General features: G+C 35.1%; 1 protein-coding gene across 1 annotated transcript; it reads right to left on the bottom strand.

Annotated features, from left to right (window-relative positions):
- Positions 1-7,801: 7,801 nt before the first annotated feature.
- LOC102888752 (60S ribosomal protein L38-like) lies at positions 7,802-9,426 on the bottom strand. The gene is made up of 2 exons (XM_015592819.1): positions 9,324-9,426; positions 7,802-8,001 (listed from the first exon to the last, which is right to left on the bottom strand). Exons 1-2 carry the CDS (start codon positions 9,424-9,426, stop codon positions 7,802-7,804), a joined length of 303 nt encoding a protein of 100 aa, XP_015448305.1.
- Between the last annotated feature and the right edge of the window lie 2,100 nt (positions 9,427-11,526).

Here is an 11,526-nt window from a genome sequence, read left to right as displayed (position 1 = left end):
TTTACTTCTGACATCCTATTAGTAGAGTTCTGATCATTGTCCCCTAAATGTATTTCCTTACTTTTGCTCACCATGGAATTAATATATTACTTTACTTCAAGCTCATAGTCTTACTCTAACATTTATTTATTTTAGTCATCTTAGCATATTCTTAACCTGAAGAACTTAAGATCACCTGCAAGATCAGAGAACACATTTCCCACCCCCTTTTCAAGATCATTCATCTCAATATTAAACAATAAACATAACTCTTCAACTTTCCATTTTTCTTATTTCTTATCTGCTTTAAAACCTGTACTCTATTCTTTATAAGCCATAGATGTGGGTATGTGTGTGTGTGCATATAGGTTTCATTCTATGTGTTTTTTGTTAGTCCTAGACACAAGTGTATGTGTGTGCATGTGCGTGCGCGCACACACACACACACACACACACAACCCTGAGCAAGAAAGACTGAAAGATGAAGTATTTGGAGTAAAAAAAATGTGAATTTAAAGTTAAAACTCTCTACCAATCAGAACTGATGAAAATTTTCTATATCAAATAAAAATTCTTCCAGTGTGAAATGTGTAGTACTTCCTTCCTCTACTCCATGTCATTCCTACACTAACTACCACAAAGAAAAACACCTAAAAGTTTGATGACGATATTAGCTCCTCTCAGCAAGCTTCAAAGTATTCCTCTGATCACCATAATTACATTTTGGGAGGACCACGATACATAAATAATTGCATTCAGAAAATTAAAAGCACTAAATGGTTGCATATCGTCATGAGAGCTCAATTTTACGAGTCATTTCTGAGGTCTTTCCTGTATATGAAGACGACTGGGAAAGCTCCCTATAACTACATGTTTTGTTTCATGGTTCTGTTACTGATAATATGCAGCTGACACTTTCAGTATGTATAGCTTTTTTTTTTTTTGCAACGTAAGACATTTATATACATAAAATAAAAATGAACATGTAGTAATTGACTAGGGCTTAAATTTAAGGTAATAGACTAAACAATGTATTTCTAAGCACTCAGAGGAAAGAATGTAAGGAGTACAAATTGCATAGGGCCTATGGGCTTTTCAGAAAGGCTGTGAAATCCTTTACTTGCATATGAAAATTTATTACAAATGGATTTTTATAGCACAGGGATTTTCCTTAAAGAGTAACTCAAGGCTCAGTGTGATATTTAGATTTAATATTTTACAAGCTATGTAGTTAACTTCTTTTAAGTCGCTGGAAATGCAAACATGATGTAGTTTTAGCTGAACGAGTGTAGCCTTTTCATTCCTTATGGTTTTAGAAGCCAGTCTAGTAGAGTGTAGCAGGAAAAACATAGGATTTGCTGTCAAACTGTTGAGGTTTCCATCCTAGATTTGCCCCTCAGCCAGAGGCCTCAGACAGTTTAGCAAAGTACTCAATAAAATGGAGAGAAAATAATGCATCTTTTTTAGTAGAGTTGGGATACTATGTACATAGTAGATGCTCAGTAAGTGTTAGGTAACTTCTATCCTACGAAATATGTAAGAAGAGTCTGTCTGACTTTATACAAATGTGTCTTCGTTTTTAAAGAGAAGGAAAAAAACACTTTAGAAAAACTGATTTTTAAAGTAATAATCATTAACTTAAGTTCCCTCTTTGATTTACAGTCTTTAGTAATGAAGTTTATATTTTATAATTTTTAAGTACTTAGAGAGGCAACCTGACAAAATGAGCTAGCATAAAATGAAAGGTGAAGATATTTTTCCTACTAGATTTCTAGGAAAAGATTTTTCTAGTTGTTTGTTTAATCTGAACAATTAGCCTATAACTCCATGGATTGTTTTGAAGGGCAGCTAAATTTCTTTGAGAAATCTTTAAAGCTCAATGTGATATGATAAAAGGAGCAAGATTTGACTTTGTAAAACCTAAGTTCTACTCACAATTCTTTTTTTACTATTCATGTGATCATAAGCAAGAAACTTAAAATGTTCTGTATAATTGGATCAAAACACTTGTCATGTCTACCTCACTTGAGCACAAGGATCAAATAAAGTAACATAAACATACATTATAGCAGTCTGAAAGAGCTTTCCATCTCTTCCATTTTACCAACGTGAATTTCTCGGAATTCAGAAAAATTTGCATTAAAAAATTCACAATATATGCATGACTTCTAAAATGTCATACTGTAATTTGTGTTTGGGTTCCAAACTGAAAGCCAAAACGAAGACCAGCAGTGGAGGTTTTTCGTGGGTAGCACATTTGGATGGTAGTTTTGCCTCATCTGTTTGACACTTCACATGGGAGGAGCTTACAAATACAATTTAAAAAGTGAATATAAAGGAAAAGTGAATGAAATAGACATGAATCAGCTGAAGACTGCCTGCCTCCTCCTGGGCCTCCCACTGAGCATGAGTGGTGATCTATAATAATCAGAGGCACACAACTTCTTTTCAGAAAATTGCTCAGGACTGCTCTCACCGACTAGAGACCAACTTGTATCCATCTCCATAGGTTTTCAGTCCCTTGCCACAAACTTCAGCATATGAAATTAGCTTCTTTCTCCTCAGTTTGGTAACTGATAGAAATGCCCTGCTCTGTTTCCCAGCAACTGATCTAAATTTAGGTGAGACACTTTCTCCATCTACCTGGACTTATTTTCTGGGCAGCTTCTCATTGCTGCACATGTCTCATGCCCAGGAATAGGAAGGGAATGCAGAATAACTCTAAGGCCTGGGCACCTAAGAAGTGTGTCTTTATGTAGGAAATTCATCTTTATGAAACTCATAGCTCATCAGGGTAGTATGGAACCTTAAAGAAATTGCAATTAGATTAAATCATTTACATATCTAGTGTGTGATTTGAAGAGGACCAAAAATACAATAGCAACAACGAACCCATCCCACTTCTGCCAGATTTCTTTGAAACTCTAATTTCTTCCTATTAATTTCAACTCAGTAGTTAAAGCATTTTCTCTACAAAGACAGCATGTTAAAAGGCTTACACAATGCCTTAAATATAAGGCACACCAACCCACCCTCACCTACCCCATAAATGTGTTGCATTTTTAGCTAAGAAAGTAGATATAGAACATTAACTTGGGGATGGAGGCCAGCAATATGGGTCAATAACATAACCAGGAATAACATAACCAGGAATAACATAACCAGGAAAGTCGAGACTGAGTAAGGAATCACAGTGGGGAGGTTAGAAGAAAGAAAATACAGACCTCCAAAGGGAAAACTGAAGAGTCTTTACAATACATTTCATAGACTTAATAATTCTACTAGATGATTTAATCTGTTTAATAGAGGTGATTCCATTAAATGATCACCTTTTTGTCCAAATAAGCATATTCCACTCCAAAATGTAAAACTCATTTTTGGAGAGCAATGCATGCCTCTTAGAATGATGTTCTTTCAATGATCCAAAAAGAGCCTTACACCTAGACTTGAAAAGATTGTCCACAGAAGTGTGGCTTCTCTGATGTTGTTGGGAATTATTTTCTGATGTTTTAAAAAGTTATATGCATTAGGTTAAGAGCTGCTAAAGAGAAGACTAATTTTAAGGACAAAGACATGTTCAGTTTCCCATAAACTGATCATAGTCTTTCCCAACATGGGCTTCATCTAGTGACACATATACTAAAGGCCAGTGCTGCTGAGCTGACAAGATGGCAGAGAAAGGCACTGCAAGTGTGCTGTGTCACTGTGGGATCCTTGTTGTTGTTGTTGTTGTTTGTTTTTAATTCAGAGAAATGACCTTTTTCACTGTTTTAATAATCAGACTATTTTTGCAACTGCTGATAACAACCTGCAAAAATATTGGTTGGTTATAATTTCATTTTGCATTTTCTAGTGCTATCTTAATTTAGATATTTGAATTAGCATGAAAGAGGAAGGCGGGGAGAGAGAGAGCAAGAGCGAGAGAGAATCACACCATCTGTAAATTCTAAGTAATGATTCACAATAAATTAATACATATAATGAATGAAAATTATAAGTTTTTATGGTTAATTTTTATGTGTCAGCTTGGCTAAGCTATGGTCCCCAGTTTGACCAAACACCAGTTTAGATGTCTTTGTGAAGGTTCATTTTTAGATATGATTAACATTTGATCATATGATCAGTAGCCTTTGAGTAATACAGATTACCCTCCATAAATGACCTCATGCAATCAGTTGAAGGCCTTAAGAACAAAGACTGAGGTTTCTTGAAGAAGAAGAAATTCAGCCTCAAGACTGCAACATAACAACACAGCCTGAGTTTTGAGCCTACCTGACTTGTCCTGTGAATTTCAGACACAAGACTGCACTGTAAACTCTGACCCGATTTTCTGGCCTACCTGCTTGCTCTATGAATTTCAGACTTGTCAGCCCCAGAGAACTCATGAATCAATTCCTTAAAATCATTTCTATATTGTCCTGCTTCTCTGGAAAGCCCAAATACACAAGTCATAGCTCATCATCTTTCAAGCAGACTTTCACTATGGTCTCCTGACTGACATCACTGTTTCTTGCCTCCAACTCCAGTTTATTCTCCTTAGAATATTTTAAAATAATATTTCCAAAAGGCACCCTAATTCATGAAATCACTTTTTCATTCTGTGATGCAATCAGGGTAAATCCTAAGTTTTTAAATATAAAATGTAAGGTGTTAGTCTTGTGCTCCTTGCTTGTTCCTTCTCTCCTCTCCTGCCACTGAAACTTTCTCTACCTTTTACTCTCCAGTCATATAGAACCACTTAGGTTTCTCCAAACTCATGATACTGCTTTTCCATCTGAGCCATTGTCCATGCTCTGTCATCTGCCTCCCATGATCTTTCCTCTGGCCATCATCGTCTTGCCTACCTGGGATATACTTTTTCATCTTTTCTAACTGAACTGAAACATCACTTTATGCAGTAGCTTAGCCCAGTACCTTGACTCAACCTTCTGTATCACCCTATATCTGTGTATCTGATTGTACATCACCAATCACTATATCTCAGTCTCCTTGACTAGAATATGGAACTCTAATTCTTCTTTGTGCCCTCAATACCTAACCCATCAGTTGTCACAGAGCATGCCCTAAATAAGACTGTATTGAATGGCCTATAGCTTTACTCTCTTTTGGTTCAGATACTTTTTTGTTTTTCAGTAAAACAATTTTATGTTTAGAATTAGCCAGCTGGACTTAATTTAGATGATCCCAATTTTGTTGGCAACATCCAAAGCATCATAGCTAGGAGCTAGTCTAACATATATATGCCTTCTCTCCATCAAGCCTGATCAGGGTGTTGACTCTGACCATGTCAGTGCCGCAGAGCTTCTTCACAGCCTGTTTGATCTGTTGTTTATTGGCCTCGATATCCACAATGAACACAAGTGTATTGCTGTCATCTTCATGGCTGACTCAGTAGTCAGGAGGAACATGATGATGGCATAGTGGTCCAGCTTGTTTTTCCTGGGGGTGCTCTTCTGAGAATATTTGGGCTGCTTTTTGAGCAGTAGTGTCTTGGGCTGTCGAAGGTGGGTGATGTGCACATACATATTTTCTTTTTTTTTTTTTTTTGTGGCCGTGGATGCCTTTCAGCACTGCTTTCTTTGCCTTCAAAGCCTTTGCTTTGGCATTGGCTTTGGGAGGGGCAGGGACTTTCTTCTTTGCTTTTGGAGCCATCTATGCCTTTCAGCACTGCTTTCTTTGCCTTCAAAGCTTTTGCTTTGGCATTGGCTTTGGGAGGGGCAGGGATTTTCTTCTTTGCTTTTGGAGCCATCTTCATGAAAAATAGTTCAGATACTTTGAAATTAAATTTTATAATATATTATTTAAATTAACATCTTCCTTTAGATATCTTTTGTCTTCACAGTTCAAATAATACAAAGATATATATGTTTTTCTATTTGTTCTAGAAAATATAAATAATTACAAGATATATAGTCATCCCTTTGGTATCTATAGAGGATTGGTTCCAGGACCCCTTGAATATCAAAGTTCATGGTTTTTAGAGCCCCTTATATAAATCGACTTAGTATTTCCATAGAACCTATATCTTCATATAGGCTACAACAAGGTATACCTACACATCACTTCATTTACTTGGATTCAGCACAGTGCTCAATGCGTGTCAAATTCAAGTTTTGCTTTCTGGAACTTTCTGGGATTACTTTTTTTTTCTAAATATTTTGATTGGTTGAATCCATGAATGTAAAACCCGAAGATAGAGAGGGAAGACTATAGTATTCAGACAAATATATGTGGTATCATTCCTACTTTAGGGATAGGTACTTCTCAACTATGAAATGTACTTCCCAGATTTAGAGTGTATCTAAATAATTTAGACATAAGAACATATTTAAATTCCAAAATGGTATTCATTTTTAAAATGCCTTGACATTTTATGGGGTCATTTTCTTTTAAAAGCAGACTGAACTTTAAAAAGGAAATGAGCATGATGATGACTTTTAAAGTATCTTTTATAAAAGAAAGTGGTGGTACAGAGTTAAAAGGCCTTGCTGTTCTAGCAGAGCACACTCAATGTTTAGCAAATGAGGAAGCTGAAGCCCAGGGATTTTAAGTGAAGTGAAAAAAGGCACAAAGCTGGTGAAAGGTAGGGCCTGGACTACAATTCTGCCCTGGAGATTGTCACGTCAGTTACCTCTCATTTACTCCAGGCACTAACATAAGCTACTTAGAGGTAAAGGAGAAATTATACTAAATGTCTTTAGTATTACATGCAAAATAGACAAATGCTTCTAATTTTTGCATATGTTGCTATTTTCAGGCAATATTTTTCTGCCATGAAGTCTAATTCACTAAAAGAAGTTTGTGCTTGCCAATCAATTATTTCTAAAGCAATTCAAGCATCAAGGAATCACTGATAAGTACTGGATAGAAATATAAATCTTTTAACATATACTGAACAATATCCCCCCACTCAAAATCAACATTTTATAAACTTATCAAGTATTGATTTTTCATGGAACTAATACTATACATAGATAAAATTAAAAGATAGAACTTTTGTGTAATATTATTACTTCTATTAGATACTTAAAAGATAAAGCTAGAATATATAATGGACTCTTTTTCCATCCCAAAGTCTAAGAAAATGAAGAAAATTTAAACACATCAAAATATATTTATTTTGTGAGATTTATTTTTGCTTATTTATTTGGTCTTTCTCAGAAAATTTTCAGAATTTGGGGGAAAGGTAGACTTATTACAAGAAGGGAGGAGAAAAGTATGTATGATAGAGGTGATATGAGTGACTGTGGAGGCCAGAGGGCAATTGAAGAGAAGAAGACAGAAGGAGAAAGAAAGAGATGGAGAAGAGATTGTAATTGTAGTAAAAGAGGTAGAGGTTAGTAGGAAAGGAGATAAGGAAAAAAGATGACAAGAAGATGGATATATCCAAAGTTCCCACAGAATTCACTTTCCTTGAATAATCCCACTTCTCTATAAACATACCTTCCTGTCCTTTTCAGTAAAGAGATAAACTATTAGCTTTAGTTTCCTAATCTTTATCTTTTATTACACGTAGTAACTATTCTCCAGGATTTTGTCCAGCCTCTTTGTCTCCTGCCACTTCCATCTCCACCCTAGTCCCAATCCAGCCAGAAGGTAAAGGTGGCTCCAGGTCTGTGCCTTCACATTTTTCTGTACTCCTGAACGTACTTAAGTACAATAGGAAAGTCAAATAAATGTCTTTCTTCTCTCTTCCAATTTGCCTTTCTCTGCACAGGTCCAGCTACCCTTTCTCTACTCCTCCTCCCCTTGCATTTCCCCTTATACTTTTTTTTTTTTTAATTTTTAAAATTTCAGTACAGTTCAGATCAGAATGTCTGGTTCATTTCAGCTCCTTCACTGTGAAACCAGAGGGCAGGGACTGCTTCCTTTCTTTGTCTGTGATGACCAAGGTATAATGGCATCTGCTGCATCGAACTTTAAACTTCACATTATCTTTATCTTTCTTGATCTTGACAGATTTGGCATCTTTTCCTCTGGCTGTGAGCAGGAAGTCCTTGATTTCAATTTTGTGAGGCGTGGCTATGAGGGTGGAAAGTGTGCGGCTGTACCTCGAATTACCCACCTATTCCCCTACATCCCGCCCCAGAAACACTCTCCCTCTTTTACTATTTTATTCTTCTTTCTCACAGAGGAAAAAGAAATGGAATATTTCCGTAGAGTGCCACCCCCTCAAAAAGGAATATAATTTTGCAAAGACTTTTATGGATTGTGCTTCATTTCAATTGATTGGATGCTTAAAATCTATATTTGACAAGTCATACATTCCTACATAATTATAGCATTCTTGGGTAGCGTTTTAAATTCTGAAGCTCAAATCAAAGTGATTTTAACAACTTGAAATGTTAAATTACTTGTGGGGAATGTTCCTTATGGAGACTCATAGCTGTAATAAAATGGAATTTTGTCATAAATAATAGGAAAAGTGAAATGTTCAGAGTATTTAAGGATGTATTTGACTTAACTCTATTGTACCATTAAGAGACATTACAATGGCTTCAGTGTTAAGAACTATTACAAAATCATTTCAAAACCTGTATCTGATAAAATATAATTTAGAAAAATTGAGCTATTAACATTAAGTAAACCCATGCAGCAGAACACAAGTGCATTTTATTTATTTACAGCAGTTATTGCAGTAATTTTGAGTCTATGCTTGGAAGATTTTCTACTGTAAAATAATAGAAATAAGATCTTGCTGTGACAATTAGATTATCATAAGCATTAGAAAGTCCTAATTAGCATATTAAAAATCAATGTGTGTTCCAATATAGAAACCAATCAAAGAAACTCAATTCTTCTATATGAGGAAGAATAGAATTTCTTTTCCCTCCCATTTGACATCTCCATTATAATATCCCCCTCCTTCTATGCTGAACTCCAGAACTGTCTTAAATTTCATTTTTGTCTTTAACATATAGTTCACAGACTAGGTATGAACTTCCTTCTACTACCTCTATTGAGAAAAGTTCCAAATTAGTATCTTCCTCCTAGACCTGTCCAATGAGATTTGAATTTATATAGATACTATGTGCCCAGCAGATCTACTTAGGTAGCCCACAGACTCACCCAACTCAAGAGGTGAAGATAAATGGACTATTTTTCTCTTAGACACCTGTAATGATAGAACTGAGACAATATTCTCTGTCTCAGTTGATGATGATCCCATGAGAAACCTAGGAGACACACTCCCTCTCTCATAATACCACATCCAATCAATAACAAATTCTTCTGCTCTCAGATCCTCCCGATTTATTAAATCTACTCTGTCTCAGATCAAGACTCCATCATCTCTCCTATGAAAAACTGTGGTAGCTTTTTGACTGGTCTTCTCATTTCCAGACTTGGTTCTTTCAGATCCACCCCCGACAAAGCCATCAGCAGGATCTGATATTTCTTGTATACAGCACATGTTGGATTTTGCTCTTGATCCAAATGATGAGTCATTTGGTTTAATAGGACATTTGGTCCATTCACATTTATCTATATTTATTGATGCGGCACAAACATTTAATCTTAGTTCTATCACTACAGGTTATATTCTTTCTATATACAGTTTTTGCTTTCTTTTCATTTCTTCTGATAATTTAGATGTATTTTTATTCTCATGCTTACACTATAACTATAATTTTATGTAATATCTTAATGCTTTTTTCTCTCTAGTTTCTCTACTATAAGCAAAAATTTAAGTAATATACTTTCCTTCCCCTCTCAATTATTCTATTTTCTTAATGTTTATCTTTATGTTATTTAAGTATAACTAATACTTACATTACCCGATTTATGAGTTTTGAATTATATCTTTTGACCTTCAGCTTTATAAACCCACATCCTTGCACAATCTCCCAACTCTTTTTCCCTCCTCCGAAGCTCAGCCTTCTAAAGATATGTAATTTTGACGTAGTCAAGACTTATAATTTTTACATTGTTTTAAAGCTACAATTCTCACACTGATTTTAGTCTTTTATCCTAAATTTAATTAGATTTTATTAGATTTCACTGCCAGTCTTTATTAACTTAATATTGGCTGTATTTTATCATCATGATTTCATCAAAGGCCATTGATTTCTTACACATTCAAAAAATGTTTGCTGCTTTTATAGACATTTTACTTGCTTTGGTCTAAACTCTTCAGCTTATACTATTTTTTTTTTTTGACAATTTTATAGGTATATTGTCTTTTAGTCGTGACTGTTGCTGTGGGTAACTATAAGACTAAATTAATTATTGCCTTGTAAATGACTTGAATTTTACATGTCTGCTTTGGAAAATATCTTTGTCTTTATACTTAGTTATTTTACTAGGCTATGTCTCAACTGCAATTATTCTCTGTTAATTTCTTGAGGATATGTTTGGTCCATTCATTCTGTAGATTCAAACTTTCTCTTTTTTTTCTGAAAAATTATCTTCAATTATTCAAACATTTCCTGTTCTTTATTTTTTTCTTATATCAGATATACCAACAAAGTACATTTCAGATTTCTTGCCAAATTTTCTCTCATCCTCTTTAACTCTTCATTTCTGTCCCATTTCTTCTCTAGCCTATCCTCTAGTGATTTTTTTCATTTGTTTTTTCTTTTGTTTTGTTCTTTTTCTAATTTTTTAAAAATTATTCATTTGTGGCATTCTGTAAAGATTCCATTCCATGCTGGTTCTCTTTCAATTATTTCTTATCTTTGAGTCCTAGATCATTTATTAATGGGGGAGGCAGTGATGAGGTGGTTCCAGGCCATGCTTCATATGTTGCAGGCTGATTTTTAATGAAATATTATGACACAGGATTTCCAGTATAAATATAGTTTTTAGCCTTTAAATTTCTCCAACCTGTTTCTTAGAAGCAACAAAACCATTCATAATGCCTAGTCACTCTCCTCCATCCACATTGTCTCACTGAAGGAATCAGCTTGTGAACTTATTGTCACCCACATCTACTCTGTCAAACAGCCCGGGAGTTTCCAGCACCAGCCTGGCATCCTGCCCTCCTTCTCCAAAGAGTGGTTCGATGATATGTGTTCTGAGCTGTACTATGTCCCCACAAAATCCATATGCTGAAGTCTTAACCCCCAGGACATCAGAATGTGAACTGCGTTTGTGAGAAATTTATTGTAATAAGGAAAAAGAAAACTAAAATTGAATGAGAAAAAAATGTAAACACCTAAGTTGCCTGATGGATTGAGGCACTGTACTATCTTGTGTAGTTCTTTAGATCTGTTGCTTTTATTACTTGTGATCATAACTAGGATATCATTTTCTTAAGAATAAGAGCCATGTGCTATATATTATACATATGTGATAAAGACAAAGTGATTTAGTTTGACTACTTTTGAATCCCCACCACTCATCCACTCCCTCCACAACTTGGTGTTTAGTCTATATTAAGTAGTTAATAAACATGTTGGTTAATTAACATATACACACATACACATACACACACGGAGACAGAGACAGAGACAGAGACAGAAATAGAGACAGAGAAAGACAGAGACAGAAATAGAGACAGAGAAAGACAGAGGCAGAGACAAAGGAAGAGTGTGTTGAGGGTAGGGG

This window comes from Pteropus alecto, unplaced genomic scaffold (genome assembly GCF_000325575.1).
Source record: "Pteropus alecto unplaced genomic scaffold, ASM32557v1 scaffold24, whole genome shotgun sequence".
NCBI classification, from domain to species: domain Eukaryota; kingdom Metazoa; phylum Chordata; class Mammalia; order Chiroptera; family Pteropodidae; genus Pteropus; species Pteropus alecto.
Note: the sequence above shows the minus strand (reverse complement) of the source record. Positions and strands in the feature narration are given on the sequence as shown.

Bases quoted from the DNA above. Each gene is read 5' to 3' on its own strand.
- LOC102888752 (XM_015592819.1), bottom strand. From the start codon at position 9,426: ATGACTCATCATTTGGATCAAGAGCAAAATCCAACATGTGCTGTATAC. The intron at 8,002-9,323 runs GTCTGGAAATGA...CCACCCTCATAG, and splicing joins GGTGGATCTGAAAGAACCAA to CCACGCCTCACAAAATTGAA.